The sequence below is a fragment of the Lontra canadensis genome, unplaced genomic scaffold (assembly GCF_010015895.1).
Source record: "Lontra canadensis isolate GAN:19392208 unplaced genomic scaffold, GSC_riverotter_1.0 scaffold32, whole genome shotgun sequence".
Lineage (NCBI taxonomy): Eukaryota > Metazoa > Chordata > Mammalia > Carnivora > Mustelidae > Lontra > Lontra canadensis.
The window spans coordinates 19,419,195-19,441,786 of NW_022631026.1; the positions used below are offsets into that span (position 1 = coordinate 19,419,195).

General features: G+C 41.4%; 1 protein-coding gene across 6 annotated transcripts in view; it reads right to left on the reverse strand.

Annotated features, from left to right (window-relative positions):
- Positions 1-22,592, reverse strand: part of DTNB (dystrobrevin beta) — a 231,742-nt gene that overhangs the window by 70,373 nt on the left and 138,777 nt on the right. For all 6 annotated transcript variants that reach the window (XM_032866980.1, XM_032866979.1, XM_032866978.1 and 3 more), the window contains one exon: positions 7,345-7,428. In XM_032866980.1, coding sequence (XP_032722871.1) covers positions 7,345-7,428 — 84 coding nt within the window. The remainder of the gene's footprint in view (positions 1-7,344; positions 7,429-22,592) is intronic.

Consider the following 22,592-nt stretch of genomic DNA (forward strand, 5'->3'; position numbering starts at 1 on the left):
TTTAAAAACTTTTTTTTAAGTAAGCTCCACGCTGGGGATGGAACTCACAACCCTGAGATCAAGACCTGAGCTAAGATCAAGAGTCACAGAAGAAATCAAATGAGCCACCCAGGAGCCCCTCAACCAAGCTCTTCTTCTCATTTCACAGGGGGGAAGAGCATCAGTAGCTGAGCTCACAAATGGAGAGTTTCGGGCTTGACCAATTTCGGTTTACCTTTTTTAGTTGCGCCAATATTTTCAGTCTGTTATTTTCAGTCTAAAACACAGCACGTTGTGGCTTTTTTCATTCTGTAGTATTCTGTAGATAACAAGATAAAACCTTTACCTTGGCACCCACTCAGAAAGCCATTTTAATACTATTATAGTATAACTCATCTGTGTGTCTTCAGCTCAGAAATAATATTTATATTATGGTCTCTTCTGGCCTTTAAAAAATGTGTTTCCAGGGCGCCTGCATGGCTCAGGCAGTTATGGGTCTGACTCTTGGTGTTGGCTCAGGTCATGATCTCAGGGTGGTGAGATCGAGCCCCCTGTCATGCATGGAGCCTGCTTGGGGTTCTTGCTCTCCCTCTGCCCCTGCACAAAACGCTTCTCCTTCTGAAGTATGTGTTAAAGCTAAAAACTTCTGACTGATAAAATCTTGACTTTTCTTAAGATTCCTAGCAACTGGTGACTACTCAGAATTAGTAGCTCTAAGGTTTGCCTTAGAGCTTAGAGATAAACTCTAAGGCTATCACCCAAAGACAGTGTTATGTCCCAACACAATACATCTTTATAAACTGAACAGAACAGAAAGCATTATTTAACCCTTGAGAGAAATAAAAATGAGGTGGTAGGGGGAAAAAGGGCCTCCTGAAACAAACCTATGCTAATGGAGGGGTGATGTAATCTACTTACATATACAGTATTTTCCAGAAACCACACAATAAAGAAGGCTACAGCTACATGTCTCTTCAGCATCCTACCTTCTCCACAGATAGCAGACCCCGCCTTCTTTGGAGACTGACCCTTACCCATTCAACCATGTTATCTTATGGGGCCAGAAAACAGAAAACTTAGGGTGAGTAACATGACCCATGATGGACCAAAAAGAACTTCCATTGGAATTTTTCAAGTTGGTACAAAGAGAGGGTCAATCACTGTAGGGCACTGAGGTTATGAAATATGAACACACAGGTGTCACACATGCCATGTGAAAGGTAGCTACACTCAGGAAGCAGCAGCTGACATACAACAGGGAAGAACAAGGAGCATGAGGGTAGCAGAGAGAGATAGGGAGACACCTAAGGGAGTCAGAGCTTCCCTGGCTCTCGTCATCCCTGAGGACCAGCCACAATAACACTCTGCCCTTCCCACAGTTTGGCTACAAAAACAAAAACCTTCAGGGGCACCTGGGTGGCTCAGTGGGTTAAACATCCAACTCTTGGTTTCAGCTCAGGTCATGATCTCAGGGTCCTGAGATTGAGTACCTGGTTGGGCTCCGAACTAGGCACAGAGTCTGCTTCTGTCTCTTTCCCTCTGGCCCTCCCCCAACTTGGATGCACACACACTCCAAAATAAATTAAAACAAACCAAAAAACCTTCTTGTTTTCCCTAAGCTAATTCAAACCAAGCTTCTGTCACTTATAGCCAAGGGTTCTGACTAAAATAGAAACGGATACTCAAAGTGGAGAGTAACACTGAGGAGAACTCGCTGAGTCAAGCTGGGGTGTGGATGGGAGCAACTCTCCATCCCAAGGGGGGAATCCCTCAGTCTGCTGAGGAAAGCAACGGGTTAACCTGTACTCTCTAGGACGCTGGGACTTAGGTCTTGTGCCCCTTACGGCCAGAGTTCCAGGCACCCTGAGAGGAAAAACAGGATGGAGTAGTGATTTCCTGAAGTCTTCAGAATGACACTACAACGGAGGGAGACAGGTTATCTGAAAGCAGTTGCCTCAGCCCACCCGGGGTGAGATAATGAAGACAAGTAGGGTCTTATGCGGGTTGTATTGTTCCTTCCGGGAAACCCCAACACAAACCTCGGCTGTTTGGCAGAGTTGGGGGAGGGGCCGTTACCCCGGACATAGACAATCTGTGGCTCTAAGCGCTTCTGCACAGACTGCCAGCCTCTGTTCTGCAACCCCTTTTCCGAGCCTTCTCATTCCTGGGACGGGCTTTCTTCTGGGCTCCCCTCACTGTTGCAAACCACTGCCTCCTCTCACCATCAACCGAGGCCTTGGTCTTCTCCAGTCTGTAAAATCAGTGTCCACTCACCCAGCTGCTCTGCTGTTTCCAAATTCTCATTGCTATTGTCTCCTCTTCCGGTTTTCCTTCTCCTAGTGGGCATTTACTCAGGATAATCTCTTGGCTGTCATTTTGGTGGTGTTTCAAAAGGAAACATAGGCAAATATGGCTTAATATGCCATGCTTTCTGTCCCTTCCCTGTCCTATCTGAATTACAATGATCCTCCTTTCTGATCGCTACCTTGTACAACATACTATTTGCTTCAGGGTAGGATGGGTTAACTTGTCACAAAAAGACATAGGGAGACCTGACCTGGATGAGTGGACACGGCCTAGGTATCCAGGGCCTGGGGCTGTCAAAGGAGGCGACAGACTCCTGGGAGAGTTGTGCACGCATTCGCAGGTATACGTAGAATACTGCCTTATGTGAAGGGAAACCCTGTTAGTGGAAACGGTATGAGAAGGTGTGCATGGGCGTGTGTATGTACATACTTCTGCACACATTGGTGTGCTGGGAAGCAGATCAGTGGTCTGCCAACAACTTTATTATCTGTCTTTCCCATGGCCACTCTCTTCTGTTCTTGACAGTATAACCTTCTTTTGAGGAAATGCTCCTCCCTCTGTTTTGATGATATAGAGCTATCGGGCGTGGCCCATCACAGACACACAGAGGAACAGTAATACAGTCCAGGACAGTAGGATCCTTCCCTGGAGTTTTCTAATCGGAGGCAGGAAAATACAACCTCTTGAGTGTGGACTCCAAGACCGTGAACCTGAGGCCATCGGCAGTATTGGGAGAAGGAGTCACAGCAGCAGGGAAAGGGGATGGCATTCTGGGGGTAGCCAAGGGATAGAGAAGCTATAGGCGGGCATCCCGGCAGCTTTTCAGTTCCTTTTATGACCCATGGGCACTTGTGCCCTTTGCTTCCTCCTTTTGCCTTTGTCTTTGTGGGTTTGTCCCCTTTTTTTCCCTTGGTTTTTTTTTTTTTTTTTTAACTAAGAACATGTAACATGAAATCTACCCACTTAACAAATTGTTAAGTGTAGAGTATTCACTAGGAACACAATGCTACAGAGCAGATCATTAAAACTTAGACTTTTTCATCTTGCTTAACTGGGCTTGTGCTTTTTGATGTTAAATTTTAATACCGGAAGTTAAAAAGAGTTGATAACAAATATACCAACCAAATGCACAAAGCAGCAGTTTCGTATTTCAAGTTTTTGTTACTGCCATAGTTCTATGAAATGCCCACAGAACTGTGAAAATTTAAATATTCATAAAAATTCATAAAGCTAAGGCTTCGGGAGATATTAAAAAAATTTGCATCATTTACCATATTGGTCTGAAAGTACATTATGATTAAAAACAGTACAATAGTCCAGAGAATAGTATCACCATTCACATTCTGAACCCTGCGGAAGAAGAGGGACTGAAATAAGCCTCGGAGGAAATCAGGTAGAAGGGGGGGATTTTAAGCCTCTGCTTTAAAGTTTTGAAAGTTTTGCATTGTTTGTTTTTAAGTGTATTGTTTTGGTTCTTTTAAAAGCAAGGAAATGTCCAGAAATTATTTAGACTGAAGCAAAAATGGAATTTCTATTCAATTATAGCAACGTCAATATAGGCATATGAAATGAATATTACGCAAAGCAAACTGCAAAGTGGACCCCCTCAGGTACAGAATTCATAGTATCTCACATGACAGCCAGCATCTTTGCAACGGATAAAGTTTCTTTCTTTATTAAGTAACCCTGGGGGCTCCTGGGTGGCTCAGTCGGCTAAGTGTCCAACTCGTGATTTTGGCTCAGGTATGATCTCGGGACTTCTGGGATCGAGCCCCATGCTGGGCTCTGCACTCAGCAGGGAGAGAGCTTGAGGATTCTGTCTCTCTCCCTCTCCCTCTGTCCTTTATCCCACACATGCGCATGCACCCACTCTCTTTCTAAAATAAGTAAATCTTTTAAAAGTAAAGAAAGAAAAAGATAAAAAGTAACTCTCACATTTGTGATGACCTTCTATTTGGACTAACACAGTATTTTTGACCCTTTGTGGCTGTTATTTTTACATCCGCTGCCTACTGAAAAACTGTAGCTCTTAAATTTTTTCTGCATTTTTACTACTGTGCATGTTCTTGCCTAATTCGGTGATTTATGTCTTATGCTGAGTTCTAAAGGACACCTCTTATTTCTGGAGAGCAGCTTCAATCCCCTTGAGGATTCTCTGGCCCAGCAGAGGAGGGTCTGTGACTTGGCTGATGTGCTGGGTTCCTAGGTTTCATCAGACTCTGGAGATGACATTCAGAGGAGGAAAGTACTTCTGTATACTTCAGGAAGTACACAGAATAAATACTAGCTAGAAATTTACACTAGTTTGGTAACTTGGGCCACAAAAAGACCAATCTATGACTTACGCAACGAAGTGCACACGGTACATCATAATCTCATCATAAATGAAATCTCCTAAAATTCTAAGGACTACAATTTTGGAGGGGGGTTGCACCTTGTTCCCATGTGGCCTCTACTCCAGCAACTACACTCCTTGATAAATGAAGGCGCCTCATCTTCCGTGCGGGCCTCTAAGGGCTCTGGCTGCCTTTGTCCCGCGGCTCAACCCCATGCAGTGTGACAGCCATCACGAGGGTTGACCAGCTCTACCAGACCTACCTCGGCCGGAAAGCCGTACTAGCTAAAACGCTGACTTTAAAATAAATCTTAGTCCAGGCTACAGTACACCACCTGAAACTGCTTCAGCAGAGGCACATACTTCGTGAGTGACAACTGCGCTCGCAGGGATCCTCCGCCTGGGGCTTACCGCGGCGGCAGCCAGAGCAAGGCTGGTCCTTCCGCAGAGGCAGCGGTGAGATTATGATGACGATGAGTTCCCCGTCTCTGTCTTCTCAAGCAGCAAAACATTGTTCAGAAAGAGTCCCCCACCCCCCCCACCCCCCAGCCTCTGGCAGCTACCTTAAGCTGCAGTCACTGAATGCCTGGTGACTTGGTCACCAGGCACTTGGGGCCCTCAGAGACTCAAGTGACTCAGAGTGACAAAACAAGTAAATGAAGAGAAGACCTCAGATGAAGTGAAACCCTAATAGCCAGCATTGCTAAGACCAGCCTACCACCTGCGAGCTGACTTGGTCCAGTAATCCACCTTGGCTTCCTGGTTTTGAAATGGGAACACCCCTGGAGCTGGGATTTAGACTAGTTTAGATTCTGGGTCTGGATTTGAATGCTAAGGTGTTTTAACATAAAAAAAACTAAGGATGGGATGCCTGGGTGACTCAGTGGGTTAAGCCTCTGCCTTCAGCTCAGGTCATGATCTCAGGGTCCTGGGATCCAGCCCCACATCGGGCTCTCCGCTCAGCGGGGAGCCTGCTTCCTCCTCTCTCTCTGCCTGCCTCTCTGCCTACTTGTGATTTCTCTCTCTCTCTCAATCTGTCAAATAAATAAATAAAATCTTAAAAAAATAAAAATAAAAATTAAATAAATAAATAAATAAAAAATTAAAAAACCCTAAGGACTACGGCCAGCGAGGGTGGCGGCCGTATCTAGGTAGACAGGAGAGGTTTACCTTTCTGTACCCTTGCACAAGCTCTGTTCTTCCTTGAAAGGGTATTATTTGTAAGTTACCATTTCTTACCCACTTGTTCTCTCATTAGTTTACTTCTTAAATAATGAAAACTATCTTAAACTCTCACATAACCCCCACAAGGTAGACACTATTATTGTTCCCATTCTATAAATTTGAAAGATGAAGGTACGGATCTTGTTCAAGGTGATGGGAAGGTGGAGATTCGAATGCTAAGAGCCTGGCTCACATCTACGCTCTTAGTCACCAGTACCCCTCAGCTCTGCCCAGAGGAAGCGGTGTGGCTGTTCCCGGCTGGCAGCGTCTCAGGAAGGTGGTGGGCAAGCACTCTCACCTGGTCAGTCTTGAGTCTCCCAGTGGTAACACTGCATTATCAGGTCACTCTGATTTATTAAATTTATTAACTGTTCTACTCCAGGGCAGCCTTACAGCACACTCCTCAGCTTCCTCCCAAGGCTCCGTCCCAAACTTGCTTGATGTAAGAATCCCCTGGAAAACTCATTGTTGAAGGTGTAGCTTCTCAGGATCTCAGGATCCACTGGGTTTGATGTGGTCCCAGAAGATTATATTTTTAACAACTGACCTAGATGATTTTTCCGAGTCTTCTCATCAGTCAAATTTGGGAAACAGTGCTCTAGGAGTTTTAGCCAATGGGAACAAATACAGTTGATCTTAAGTATTATGTATTATATGTTAAGTCAAAGTATCAGTAAGCAGATGACATTCTATAGCTGAATTAATCCAAAGCAATCAGTACATATGGCACAAAGTAGTTTTCTTCAGGAAGAACTTGGGGAGTCAGTTGGAATGTCTTTGTTGTTTTTTTTTTTTTTTTCCTCTCTCTGGGTGATGACTGTTAGAAAGAATTCTTTAATGGCTGTGCCCTTGAGGGAGTTTCTGCAATGCTCTGATTATGGAACAGCTTAAATCAAACAGAAAGTAAGCCATTTTATAGAGCTCTTTTAAGTCCTGCCTAAGAGAATTCTGGAGAAGAGTAAATTAAATAAAGAAGAGAAAGGAGTACACAGTTCCAGTTCCTTGTAGGACCCTAAAGGGAAACTCCTTGTACAACTAAGAGAGAGACTCCACTTTCAACGTAAATGTTCATGAATCATATACAGAATGATTAAGGTGAATATCAGGGATTAATTCAATTCACACAGTCTAATCAGGAAGCAGAAACCATCTCTGACATTTAAAGAACACAAATGCAAAATTGTTGTTATTCATGATCATCAAAATATTGTTTAATGTTAATAAAAAAAAAATCTCCTAAGTACCTAATCTGCTTTGACACTATATTCACTGCTTGTCACAAGTGAGAGCTTACGCCCCAGGCACCACTCACAAGCAGACTCCTTTGGTTGCTATATTTATGAGTTAGTCGGGAGAAGAGGAAGAAAAAAAATTAGAAAATAATATTAAAAGACAGTTAAAGAAGGAGAAAGAAAGCCAGTCCTTTCCATCCCGTGGAATGCTCTGCTCCCCAGGCCAGGCCAACTCTGAGCAGTGACTGAGGCGTGAACCCGACATACCTCTTGGTGGGGGTGGGCACTCCAGAGGACGCCGAGGCGTGGCTCACCAGGGTGTCATTCATATTAGCCAGCGGGCGAGGGGGACTGAAAGCAAAGACATTTACATTGTATTAATAATTACCAACATGACCAGGAGAAACAAATGAAAGAGTGATAAGAGCAAAGGAACCAACTATCATTCCACCTGATAAGCACAGTGGGAGCCAGGTGGGAATCGATAGGTGCAGCCCAAGCAAACTCCACAAGAAGGGTTCTCGAGCTCAAAGCCCGTGGACCACAGAGCTATGCTGTACCAGGAGTGACCAATGACCCACACACTGTGACAGGGAGATGACTCCTCTGGCTTTTGTTTCGTAGTTCAGTATACAAGTCTGAGTTGCTACTTAATTTCTCTGCATTTTAGGTGGTTCCAGAGTTAGGAGACCTTTGATGTTTGTGGTATATTACACAGGTCACAACAGCAACATACATGTTTTTCCTGATTTGGTTAAAGTTCACGGTCTTCCCTCAGACTTAGTTTCCATACTGGTTACCAAAAGAGACTATTATTGGTCCTTTACTAGAATCTTAATAATCAACCCATATTTTATACTGATCCTTTAATTAGAATGCTTTCTTTTATAACCTAATCCAAATTTAAATTTGAAAGTAAGTATTTTTAATAACTTGTCTTTAACACTGGTTTTCTGGAGGCCAGGTCTATTGCTCCCTCTTGGAGAGTCTTAAAGGCACAAATCCAAACTTACCAAAAGGAATCTATGATTTTGCCCTTCAGCTATCTTCAGCTGGTCTCCCTCCCCACCAAGTTCAGCTACAAAGGGTTTCTGTCTCGCATGTGGAGCCACATGACTATTGCTAAATATTACTCCTGGGAAATCTCTCACTTCCTCCCCTAAATTGAAAGAAGTACTTTTCAGAGAAATTTGACCATCAAAGCCCAAAAGTGAAGCAGAAAAGTCCTCTCATATTCAGGTGCTTGGGAACTAGCTCCTGGTTTCTCCTTATATTGAAGTGCTGAGTTAATTATGTGAAGTGTTTTTGTAGAGGTTATACTTAGCAAGTCTTGGTGAATATTAAGGGACTAGAACCTTTGCTATTTTGCAGGTTTTATGGTACACTCAAAGAGAGACTCAAGGGAAAATTTTCAGGTAAAGCCAAGGAATCTAAAGGAAAGGTTAAAAGGGATAGATCAATCACCCTAACTGCATACCTACCTACCTACCTACCTGCCTCTATATCTGTCTATATACACTCCTCTAGATCAATCACCCTAACTGCATACCTACCTACCTACCTACCTGCCTCTATATCTGTCTATATACACTCCTCCCTTTCTTTTAACTCAATTTAATTTCTGGGTAAGGAAATATTTTAAATGATTTTTCATTTAATGGAGAGGATCAAAGATGGTATGTAATTTGCAGGGAACAGATTTAGGGCTCTTGATTTTTATTTTTTATTTTATTTATTTATTTATTTATTTATGTATGTATTTTAGGGCTCTTGATTTTTAAGCCACAACACTATGCTTATTGTTACATTTTCCTCCCTTTATGTAACAAGTCACGAAGACATTCAGAATTGAAATATGCCTTTCTAGGTGACAATGTAATTCCACATTATTCATCTCCCTACCTATCTTCCAGGCAGGTGTCCAATATTGCCCCCAAACTTTCAAGCCTATTGATGCTGGTTGCTGTGCTGAGTTATTATCAATCAATCAATCATTTTAGGCTGACTAATAAAAATGAACACAGAGATTAACTTAATTTTCATCCTAAATTTATATTTTGTCTCTAGTCCTTTGAAATCAATTGTCCAAATGCAACAAGGAGACAATTCCTATGAGAGAAACAAATCCAACACCACAGCTTTTCATACTTGAGGGCACCAGAAACATTCTGCTCCTGAAAATAGAATGGGCTTTGCCTCCTTAATATATTATTATTCATAATCCATATCCCAAATAAGATAAGGACATGCTCATGTTGCTTTCAGAACTAATGTAGTTACCTAGTATTTTTCAATATTGAAGATACTACTACATTCAATTTCCTGTCTGATATTCTCAGAGGAAAAATAACAGAAAAAAAACTTTTTAAAAATTTCTTACACATGGATCCATGTGATAAAATTTCATGATTTGGAGTATTTTGTTTGGTCTGATACCACAAAAGTCATTAATAATCATCTCTATCTCTTGTGAGATATTATTATCTTAGAGTACACATATCAGAGCCTCTTCTCCAATATTCAGAACCAGACAGTAATGATTACATTGTAAGTTGGAAGCTAATCGTAACTCCCCTCAAACTTCCAAGCCTTTGTGAACTTCTAGCACATTTTGATAGAGAAATAGGTACTATGTGTTTGTAGTCCAAGATGGAAGAGGTATTTGAAAACATAAATGGTGTCTTTACTGTAGGATCTACCACTAGACCCACAATTCACTGTGAAAGCCAACAATTCAGACGTGGTCTTAGAAGATGTATTATACCATAAATGACTTTCAGCTTAAAAAATGTTTCATAGTTCCTATAAGACAGCAAAAGAATGCTTCCAGGTGTGAAGTAGACATCAATGGTACCAGTTATAGAACCTTACAAAGCAGAATTGATCCAAGTTATCAGATCAGTTTTGGTGGCTGTCTTGAACATTCAAAACCTGTTGAATACCTTGAACAGGCCACAAGATGTTCTACATCTTCCTTTGGTGAAGATCTCAGCAAGGTATCTTTAGACACTAGTGAGTTCTGTGATACTCAACTGACCACCAACCATCACTTTGTACAAATTCGGGAGGCTCCTTCTTTGTTCATAAGACATGCCAATTTTTTGATGAGAAGATAGAAGCAAATGGATGCTACCGATGGACGTAATCTGCCAGGCAGAAGAGGTGGGTATAAAAAGAAGACTTGGAGAGAATTTTAAAAATCTTAATCAAAAGGAAAGAAGCATTCTTACTGGGTGTCTACTCATAAAAGATAAGTAAAACTATCTTCACCTCAATAACATAATCATATATTGATGAAGACAGATATGTAAACAAATTACCAAATTAAATGAATGCAAAGTAGTGAGAGCAGCAACACAAGTACAAAGTGTTGAGGAGTCCAGTGAAAAGCAGTGACTCCCGCCTGGAAGAAGGAGGGGCAAGTGCAGTCATGGCAAGCTAACACTGAGGAGAGACATTCCCAGCTACAGAAAAAAAGTTAAGGGCACCCTAGATAGACAAAGTGATTTGGAAAAAGGGATTGAAACCCAAAAGTACGTGACATATTTGGGGCTAACTTAGTTGTCTAGACCCAAAAGCACTTGAAAGGGAGTAGCTGAAAAATGACTCTGGAAAGTAGATTAGGGCCAGGATGTGAATGAAGCCTGTTCTACCACAAGCTAAGAAGTTCGGACTTTATACTAGAGGCAGTGGGGGAAGCATGGAACACTTTCAAGTCAAAGGAAACTGGGCCTTGAAAACATAACCTGAGAAACTTGTAAATCACCGGTTTTAATCAAGGGTGTGCATAGGAATAATCTTTGAAACTTTCTGTAAAAAAGGTACTAGGTCTCCCCCTCAGTTAGTGAATCTCAGTCTTGAGGGGAAAGAGGACTTTTTCTAACGCTTACTCCATTTAAAAATCACTTATGTAGAATGGATTGGGAAGGAGGATGGTATGGAAGCTGGGAGACCAATTAAGAGGTTATGACAATTGTCCAGGTCAGGGATTATAAGGGTTGACAGTGGGAAAGAGAGAAAAGGAAAAATACTGCTGAGATGATAAAAAAAAAATAAAATAAAAAAGATAAGGTACAAGAACTGAGTCAGTACGTGGGGTTAGTGGGCCAAGAATGACTACTGGTGGTTCATGATATCGATATCCAAACCAGGGAACACAAGAGGAGGAAATAGGATTTGGTGTTGGGTAGACAGAATAAGCGGGGAGGATTTCACTTTTGAAATTGCTGAATTTGAAGTCGCATGGATAAGTACAGGTACGTGATACCTAGAAAGCAGTTGGAAACAGGAGAATAGGAACCCAGGTGCCATAACAAGTTTGAAAATAATCGAGAATAGTCATTTAAATTGTCGATATTCATTTAAGTTCTGATCACTATAAAGGTGTATTTTTATTTACTGTTTTCAGATAGAGCAGTATAGGTTTGGGGAAATATCCAGTAAGAGGATGGCTTAGATAACAGGTAAAGAACTTCCAGTTACTGGTCAAATACACCTCTTATCGTAAAGTAAAAATTTCACTTACTGGTACAAGGCATTTTCACATTACTTCTCTTATGACCAGACCACTCCAGTTCATTCTAGTGGATGCTCTAGCATGTAGACTAACTTAAAATTAAAACTGCTACAGAATCTCTCTTAGGGTTTTGAAAGCTAGGAACAGATGATGAATACTTCATCATGCATTTAAAATCTTAAGGACAAATTATATATAACTGTATATTTCTTTTTTCATTTATCAACTATTTGTTCTCTACAAAGTGGGTGGTATGGTGCTAGCTGCTAGGGATAAAAATGAAAGAGATAGAAACTTAAGTCCTGGGGTGCCTGGGTGGCTCAGTGGGTTAAGCCTCTGCCTTAGGCTCAGGTCACGATCTCAGGGTCCTGGGATCGAGCCCTGCATGGGGCTCTCTGCTCAGCGGGGAGCCTGCTTCCTCCTCTCTCTTTGCCTGCCTCTCTGCCTACTTGTGATCTCTGTCAAATAAATAAATAAAATCTTTAAAAAAATTAAAAAAAAAAACTTAAGTCTTATAAGGAAGAAAAATTATTTATAATAAAAATAATTCACAGAAAAATAATTACAATATAATGCAATAAGTATTTAATAGAAGAAAAACTGTAACATGCCATGGGAAAATATTGAGATCATCTTACTGCATAAAGAAAAACGTATTTCTAGGATGTTAAAGAGCTAAATGTAAATGTTAAATTACATAAATTAGAAAAAAACATATGGGTCTATAGATAGAAAGGATTTGCTAAGGCCAAAAGTAACGGAAAAATTAGGAAGGAAAAGGATATTAATTCGAATGTTAAAAATCAGAAAAGAAAGAAAAATATAAATTTAGGACACTATTTCAGTAAATGTGACAGAGCAAGAATTAGTAGCCTTAATTTATAAGGGAGTCACACAAATTTATAACAAAATTATTTACGTTTCAATTTAATAAAAGGGCAAAGTGAAAATAGACCTTTAAAAAAAGATATATAAATAACATAAAAATACTTTAATTATGAAAAAAATATTAAAATTATAGACCATTTTCCCTTCTAAAAATAATAATGATGTTTTTTAAAAAGGTAATCCTTAGTACTGGAGGGGATTTTCTGACACAGCTCATAAATTTACTAAGTAAGAATGAAAGTATGAAGTTAAGCAAAATTTCCAGAGGGCAATCTGGCAACACATCCATCAAAGATCTTTAAAAATGTTCAGCTTGACTCAGCAATTCCCTTTCTAGAATCTATTCCAAGGAATTAATCAGAAATGCAAAGGTAGGTTTGTATTTTAAAATATTTATGGAAATATTATTTACAAAAAATAATTCTGGAAGAAACTTAAATGTTCAAATATGAGGGGAAGGAAAAGTAAGACCTAGTATATTCATAATTATAGGATATTACACTGTCATTAAAATATAATGCTTATTAAGCCTTTCTAAACGCTTAGCATGTAAGAGGTAAAAAAGAACAGCAACATAGCTACAATAATAGGTAACAATTATTGAAGTTTGATGCATACCTATCAGACACAGTGTTTAAAGCCTTAAATATATTATTTATTTTATCCTCACAGTAAACCTGGAAAATAAGATAAAATTATACATGCACATACCATGGTCTCAGCTAAATAATAATATTAAAATATAATAATAATATAATATTATAATAAAATAATATAATAAGTATAAAACAAAGTATCTGAAGGAAATATGTCAAAATGTTAAGAGAAGCTTAATTATGGGTAACTTTCTCCTGTCTATTTATACTTTCCTGTATTTCCACAAATTCTCCAGTTAAATTTTTCCTGATTTTCAGAGAAGATGCTTAATGTAAAAATAAATAAATAAATAAATAAATAAATACATAATAAAGTAGGGGGGAAAAGGACAAAAAGAAAAGGTGTGCCTGGGTGGCTCAGTCAATTAAGCATCCAACTCTTGATTTGGGCTCAGGTGAAGATCTTGGGGTTTTAGGACTGAGCCCCTCATCGGGCTCTGTGCTAAGCATGGAGCCTGCTTGAGATTCTCTCCCTCTGCTTCCCTCCATAGGGGGAAAAAAAGACAAAAAGGTAAAATAGAAACTTTTAACACCACTGAGTCAAATTCTCTAAAGTAGTGTACTATTTTTGTTATTATTAAGAAAGCAAACAGAAGGAAAATGCTTAATGAACTGAGACTCTGTTAGTAGACAAAAGACCTTTAAATGATTTAAGTAGATACAAAACTGCACAGCCCCCCAACACCCTTACCACCCCCCCCCCCCCCCCACCAAAGAAAGTCCAGAAAACATGTGAGATCAGGCTACATTATCTCCTCTACCAGACTGTAAGAAATGTGCGTGTTTGTGTGTGTGTGTGTTGGAATCACTATATTTTGACTACGGGGCAGAGTGGGAGACATGGCTCAGGCTCCCAGGCAGTATTTGCTGGTCATGAGTTAGCCCTGCTATGGGCGGAGTACAGAGGACTGCAGCATGGTCGAGAAGTCCCTTTTCTATTAACTTCAGCTCTGGTGAGACGATTCTCGGAGCACAGAGCGATGGCATAACCAGCGGTTGTATCTGGTAACTGTTTCTGTACTGCCTGCAGCCAAAGCCAGTTGGCCTACGTGACTTCATCAAGGGATCACAGAACAGACTGTCATCAGTAACAGGAGCACGAGTACTGGTTGAACCCTCACTATACATCACGCTTGGCTCAAACATTTCCCAAGGATTCACTTATTTAAACCTCACAATCCCCAATGAGACAGATACTATTATTTTTTTTTTATTTTTTTAAGATTTTATTTATTTATTTGACAGACAGAGATCACAAGTAGGCAGAGAGGCAGGCAGAGAGAGAGGAGGAAGCAGGTTCCCTGATGAGTGGAGAGTTGGATGTGGGGCTGGATCCCAGGACCCTGGGATCATGACCTGAGCTGAAGGCAGAGGCTTTAACCCACTGAGCCACCCAGGTGCCCCAACAGATACTATTATTAACTTTATTTTACAGAGGGAGACACCAGGGCACAGAGAGAAGGAATGGCCCTGAGGTCACAGCCAAATTGGGGCAGAAGGAGGATCTGAGCCAAGGAAGTACAGTATGGCTCTTGTGTCTCTGCTTGTAATCACTACGGCATCGACTACCTTCCATTGCCGCGCCATTAGAAGAGCTCATTTGAGACCGTTTAGTCTTTGAATTAAAAACAAAGGCATGGTGTTAGATCGCAGTTCCTAAAAATTGTTTCTATAGGAAATAATCTATTTCTATAGGTCAATTAAAAAGTTGTTTCTATAGGAAGGTGAAACTACATACCCCTGGAGTATAGTTTTGGGGTGACGTGTTCTCCCCCCATCACATCATCAGAGCTCTGTATTACGAATGCCTATCTGAACTCAGACCACCCGGCTGCAGAGCTCCCACCCTTCGCCACCTCTAGGCTGCCTCAAGGAAAACGAGATAAGCTACTATAAACTGTCTCCTCCAAAAACAGATCTTTAATTTATTTTTTTTCTTTTTAAAGATTTTATTTATTTGACAGACAGAGATCACAAGCAGGCAGAGAGGCAGGCAGAGAGAGAGGGGAGGAAGCAGGCTCCCTGCGGAGCAGAGAGCCCGATGCGGGGCTCCATCCCAGGACCCTGGATCATGACCTGAGCTGAAGGCAGATGCTTTAACCCACTGAGCCACCTAGGTGCCCCAGATCTCTAATTTATTAAGATAAATTTAAAATCTAATCTTAATTTTAAAGGTCTTTTTGGATTCCTCATCTCAGCCTAACAAACTACATATATTTAATGAGCAAACTATCTATTCTATCAGCCAGGCTGCTGATTTAAAAAAAAAAAAAGAAGAAGTAGTTTAACACTGGGCTCAGGACCAGCATTGAGTGTAATTACTTATTTTGGTTTTCTAAGATGACTCAGCTCCAGAGGTAATGACTTTTTGGGTAGAGCTCTCTAACCAGGAATGTGAAAATACAATATCATTATTTAAGCAAAACTGCTACTTAAAATATTGTGCGTGAATAAAGGGGTGCATGAACAAAGCCAGCTGCAGCCTGAGAAAACCAGTGAGCTCCCGGGCAGCTGTGGGGGCTATCACCCTTCTGCCGGCCCTCTGACCAGAAGTCCTTCTGTAGGAAGGCATCCAGATAGATGGCTACTTAACCCTACCCTAGACTTTTAAAAGTATTTGCTTATTATCTTGCTCTTCCTCCCAGAATATTCTTCTGATTACACAGGTTAAGGCTGCAGTCCTACAATCCCCTTTAACCTTGACAGTGATCTGCCAATCACCCCTTTTGGAACTTTTTACCTGATTTTGGGGTTGTTTATGACTGTCAGTGTGAAAGGGAAGATTTTATTATGCCTTATGCTCTCATCTACTTGATCACTGCCCAAACAGCACTTTACACATGAGGTACTCAATCGTTCAGTTAAATAGTTTTGTAGACAGATATGTGCCTTCAATTCTAGATACCTGTGTTCCTTCTGAAATGATCTTCCTTACTCTGATCACATTATTCTTGTCTTTAAGATCACAAGGCAGATTTCACCATACTTTAACACAAATTCAAAATTCACTGTGTCGACTACATCATTCTTTCATCTATAAAACTACTCGGGCTTTCCATGTCCTTCCAGCAAGCTGTTCTTCGCCCCTGCTTTCAAGTCTTCCCCTAGATACCCATCCTTGGCAAGGTTACATTCTTTCTCACTTCTCTTATCAGAGAAATGGTCCTGAAATTTCAGTATCTCCACCAAACCCTTCTGATTACTACAAACTCCATTTAAAGAAAGAAGGACCTTATCAATATACAAAGGAAGTAAGAGCCATGCTGTATTCATGCCCAGTACCGTCCTGGTTTTGAGAAAAAGCGAAAAACAAAGTGAAGGTTGTGTCTGCGACAAGAAGTTTATAAACCAATTGGTCTTCATAATCATCCGTCATCACAACAACAAGCACTTAAGCTTCAGCTTAGCCTATTACAATTCTTAGGTCAAATGTGACTCAACAATTATCATTTACAACCAAAAATGTGTAAGATCATTTATTAATGAAGAAAGACAACTGAATTACTTCCAACAATTAACTAAAGATCAGTACAACAAAAGAGCTAGAAAAATCCTATGGAAGTTAGAAGATCTGCTGTATATTCTGCCTTTATTTCTTAACTTTTAGATCACTGGAGAGGGTTGGGGAGGGAAGGGGCAGTGAACTAACGTTTGTTGAGTATGAGTGTTGCATTAGCCTTGAGCTAGGTCCTCAGATACGTTATTTGAATTCTGTTACTACTCCTCATGGTATTCCTATTTCACTAATAAAGAAATAAAGGTCAAAGAAGAAAATTAACATGCTCCAAGTCACAGATTAGTAAGTGGCAGAACCAGTCTCAGAAGCCACTTTTTTCTGGTTCTAAAACCACTGAATAATTAAAATCCACAGACTCACCATCCTACAGCAGGCACCCCTATATTATCCAAATGAAAATTTCAGATTACAGCTCTCACAGAAAAACAGGACCACTGGCTTTTGATCTGACTTGAAGTATTTTAGGGAAAAAAAAAGAGGAATTTACTGAGTGTCTTCACTAAGTGATCACCAAATTCATAAGTAAACTTCTAGAAGGGTAGGGGTGCAGCTAGCTTCCAGGACACTGGAATATCATTAGGACGTTGACTCTTATCCTTGCTGAGATCTCATTTTGGGTCTGAGTCTATACAGATCTCGTGGCTTTTTACACTTAACAAATAGTTTTTGCCTAATAACACTGTAGCCTCACCACTGAAGAACAAAACCTCTCCCCTCATTCCAAGTGGAAATTCCCGGAAAATCCCCTCTGGTACATGAGCACCCAATACTTGGGTTGGTAGTACTCCCAGAACAGCTCACACAGGGCTGAGAGAGGACCAAGTCTCTAACGAGGTTATTGTTTCTAGAAAAGAAAGGTTGCAGATCAAATCAATGAAAAATATTCCCTTACTTAAAGATTAACTTTCTTAAAAAGCAAAGTGTTAAGTGGCAGCGTCCATGCACTTTGGGATCTCTGCTGGGGTCATCAGCCTAGATGAACGCTACTGTAGGATGAAGGTAGGATGTGTTTCTCTCTTCTTTGTCACTACCCTCCAAAATTTAGCAGTCTACAAAACTAGTCATGGACCCCCCACATTGAAACAATATATGATCTAGTAAGAAAGACAGTTTATCTAATTATTCTATTATGAGGAAGAGAATCTGTGGGAGGAGCAATGACCTGTAACACGGGACACTAACTACAGCTCTGGTGAAATATGAAGGAAGGCAGAGTCTAAGATCCCCTTTATCTTTACGATTCTATTACTTGCTCAAAAAGTACCCTGCCTGGGTGGCTCAGTGGGTTAAGCCTCTGCCTTCAGCTCAGGTCATGATCTCAGGGTCCTGGGATCAAGTCCCGCATCGGGCTCTCTGCTCATCGGAAAGCCTGCTTCCCCCTCTCTCTCTGCCTGCCTCTCTGACTACTTGTGATTTCTCTCTCTGTGTGTCAAATAAAATAAAATAAAATCTTAAAAAAAAAAACCATCCTGCCTCTTGACAACAGTTATGACAAGTGCAGATCATTTTTATGCTCCTTGAGGAATGTGATGCTTTGCTCTTTATTTCTACATACCAGACCAAAACCATCTCCTGCTACTCCACCGTGTTCTATGGTTATCTGCCAAAGCAAAGTTAAACAAACAAACAAAATTGCCTTTTGGAAAACCATAAGGTGAGGGAAAAAAAAAAACATATGGTATGGAAAATGTAGCATAAATATAATGTTACACACTTATAATGCAGATTCTCTGACTTCTAGATTAGTACATTTATGATATTGGTCTCTTACTATTATTGAACCAACAGAGAGATTTAAATTTCCAAACCAACTACTAATCTAAACACACTGAAACTAATTCATCAATGTAAAAAAGACCTTCCAACAGACACACATGCTTCAATTTCAATTTCTAGCAGGTTCATCATAGCCATTTGTGGTATAATACTTATAATGAAATATTTCTCAGGAAGGAAAGGTTTACCACAAACATTCTTATACTGAACTTTCACCACTAGACAGCAGCTAGAGACACCCTGAGGAACCCAGATACCTCGCTCTAACTCTGGAAAAGGGCAGAACTGCAAAATGAATGACTGGATTAGCAACTTATTTAGTACTGTTGCTCAGCTTAACATTATTCTACTGAAAAAGCAGGGAAAGGGTCTGTAAGACAGATAACTAAATCAACAGAAATGTACTATTTTATCTTAAAAACCTTTCCGTGCTGAATCCCTCCTTCTTTGTTCTCTTTATTCATTAAATTTAGAGAGGAACTAGTCAACACTTTATGTAGATGTCAACTCCTGTATTTCTAGAAAGATGAGAAAAGATGGCAACTTAAATACTTCGACAAGTTTCTGTTCACAGAAAGGTCAACGCAACAATGTCATTTCCTGACTTGCTCATATGGTTATTATGAAATCTGTGTTCAAAAATGGAAACTGATACATTCTTAGAGAAGACAGCTGATTCTCAGGTATTTTTACCATGAACCAGGCAGGACAAGATACAGTGGGCTTCCCCTTTTTATAGTAAATGCCTGGGAAGTTCCAGAGGCTCTGGCATCCTGCCAAAAATAAACATGATCATCATCAGCGCAGCAGCTCGAGCAGCAAAAATATTAAGGCAAGGAAAAGCTATCAAACCTTTACGTCCTGTAGCAAATGCCTCTTCTTTCTCTACGGACATGGCATCTAGTGTGTTACACTGTTTCTGTCTCTAAGGAAACAGAACCATCACATGGCGAAGGCTCTTATCCACAAGGTAGTTTATCTCACGGAGCATTTTGGGGAAAGCAGGTACGGAGAACCATGCGTCAGAAGGTGGACACACACCCGCGCTCCCGCAGCGAGCCCGTCAAGCAGCCGAGTGCCCCCGAGCACAAAAAGGCAGATGTAGCACAGAGAGCAGGGACCTCTCCTTGGACGCATAAACATGAACCACACGTCTTGCAAGAAAATCCAAGTTCTGCTGCAAATCACTGACCCAATTCATGCAGCCAGCAATTCCGTTCTGATGGGGCTGTTACGGAGCACCCCCTTCCGTTCTCCCCTAACTGCCTGCTGCCTGAGAGGAAAGCAGCCTGCCGGACTGGGGCTGCCGAGCAGTTCGAGGTAGGCAGGGTCAGGAGGAAGGGAAAACTGGTAAGGCTTGGTTTTTTGTTCTGTGGCAGGAATTAATGGGAACACAGGATGAAAAAAACAGACAATGGCGTCTACCTCCCCCTCGGACGTCAAGAGCTCCCTGCTTCCTAAGGGCAGCTCATCAGAGGGCAGCTGAGACAGGAGGGGTACAGTGTGAGCCCCAGCTGGGCTTTCAGGGACACCTCCAGCGGGGCGCCCACAGGATAAGAACATCCCAGCTGCTCCGAGTCACCCTGTGCCCCCCAATCTCCTTCCTCTTCTCCACAGCCTCCATCTCTCTGTGCCTGGTCTGCATCACCATCCGCGACACCACGCAGCAGCCCTTGGCTGGCGGGACATTCCTAACATCGGGGCGGCTTTCTGTTAGTCCGCTGGGGTCCAGACAACTTTTGATGGTTACGCATCTGAACTCGCACGGCTGCAATCATGTTCCTAAGTCCAGCTCTCCCGTGCCGTTCTGCTCAAGTCATTGATTTCCTACTGGTCTCCCAAATCAGGACAAACACCTTCCTTTCTGCACTCACCACCCAGACACTACAGCCTCAGGTCTAAGGCCGGCTTAATTTTCACCACTTCCTTATGCTTCCAAGTGTCCAAGCAAAAATGCTGCACAGGCCCTGAACTTTTTTGCCGCAGTAAAACAAAAACAAAACAAAAGCGGTACAAGATACATAAGTGTTACACTAAAAACAGGAGGAAGTCGAAACAAAACCCAGACTAACAACTGAACTGCCTGGCAGAGAAGTCTACCGTTTGCCGAGATAAAGAAAAGGCAAGAGAAAACAACCCAACAAGTCAGAATGCTAGCAGGCTCATATAAACACTTTGGTATCGATTTTAAAAGCCTAAAGAAAAAAACGGATGTGTGTGTTTGAATTCTTGGCAGAAAATGAAAGAGCCGATTTCTATGACATGTCAGAAATAAAATAAAAACAAAATAGCAGTGGGACAGCTTCCAAGGCTACAAACTCGGAGGATATACAAAGGGGAGCAGAGCACAGAAGGTGAAGTGCGATGCGAACAACAACGGGTACAATTAATTGAAGGGAGAAAAAAGAACCACGGCATAGCAGAGACTGAAATACCTTAACTTTATAATAAAACACATCAAAGGGGAACCAGAGCAGCGGGGAGTGAAATCAACACGCGCTGGGGAGAGCTGGGCTCTTGCTCTGATTCTGGTACTCAGCAGCCTGAGTGAGCTACACGGGGCTGGGCGATGAAGCTCTCTGCGCCTCAGCTAGTCGGTCTGTGAAATGAAGGGGCGGTTTCGAGAACAGTGGCTTCACGTGTGCTCCCGGAGCGTCAGAGGACTCCGCGAGGGGCCTCGTGACCACAGAGGAGAGCAGGAGGAGGGTTACACTCCCGCCTCATGTCAGTAAAGCAGGTGCACTTCCACTCCACGTAAAATCTCATAAACAAAATAGTCCACGGCTCCTCTTCAACAAGCTTGAAAATCCCTTTCCTTATTACCAAATTTAAATTAGAAGTCTCCGCTATACTCACACGGAGTATCCCGTTCTCTTCCTTTATAGGTCTTAACCGGTCTGCAGTTACATGTAATCGGCATTGGCTTTGCGATTGGTCTCAAAAGATCACGTTTCTGAGAGCAGGACCCACAGTCTGCTGCACCCCTGGGCTCACACCGCATACCTAACAGCCTTACACCATGACTGGCGTGCAGAGGGTGCTCAACGAATACCAGTTCAAGAATGAAATCTTGTGATTCGACTTACAGTTCTAACCTACTTGAAACAATGCATTAGCTAACCCTAAAAGTGCAAACAGAGGAAGGGCTCAGGGGAATTTTAAACTGAGAAATATGTCTAGACAAGGAATTCAAAGGAGAGCCAACAGGCCATTTGGGATGCTTGAGCAGGAGGTGTCATGAAGATGAAACCGTGGGCTCAGGGGCACACTGGAGCATGTGAAAACGGCAGCACTTCCTGTATGGACGAAACGACTAAATGCATCAGGCCGGTGATGCCTGCTAAGCAGTTCTGGTATTTAATTTCTGGGCCAAAAGAATCTAAAAGTAATTTGAAATGTCCTAATACATTAGGGAGTTTGCAAAGGGAATAAAGAGCCACACATCATTCATTAAATGTGTATCACAGTCTGCTGGAGAGGCCACACAGAGACCTCTGAAGACCGTGCTATGACGGTGAATTATAAATCAGCTGAAGAAATAGTGGTGAGACCTCTGGTTCAAGGTGGCAGACTGAGCACATGCTGAGAGCTTACCCTCCTACACCAAAGAAAAATGATTTAAAGATAGAAAAATAAAATGATGCACACATAGCTAGAAACAAAGCAAAAAAAGAAACTCTCTTTAAACCTAAAAAAAGAAAAATGAAGACTCCCCCAAGGAAGAAAATAATACAAGGTGGCATTGTGGTGAACCGGAGCTGTGCTGAGCGGCCATGACCCCCACACAAGGATGGCGGCCCACTTCTGAGGAAGCTAGAAGACCTTAACCCACACCACCACCCCCTGCCCCCGGCAAAATCAGAGAAAACAGAGCATCTATAAAAGTCTTTAAAGTTAGTATATCTAATACCCTCAGCCACCTAAGGGACAGAATAGCACCCATTATAGCCTGAAAAATAACAAGTATGAGATTTTAAAAATGAAAATCACAATTATTGAGATTAAAAACAAAAACAACAACAACTCCAAAGACAGGCTGAATACAAGGCTGGATCTAGCAAAAGACTGATGGTACGTTTTTTTTTTTAAGTTAACAAATGTGAGAGCTAATTCCAGTTTTAAAGTCTGTATCTCAGAGTTCCAGAGAGACCAAAGAGAATGA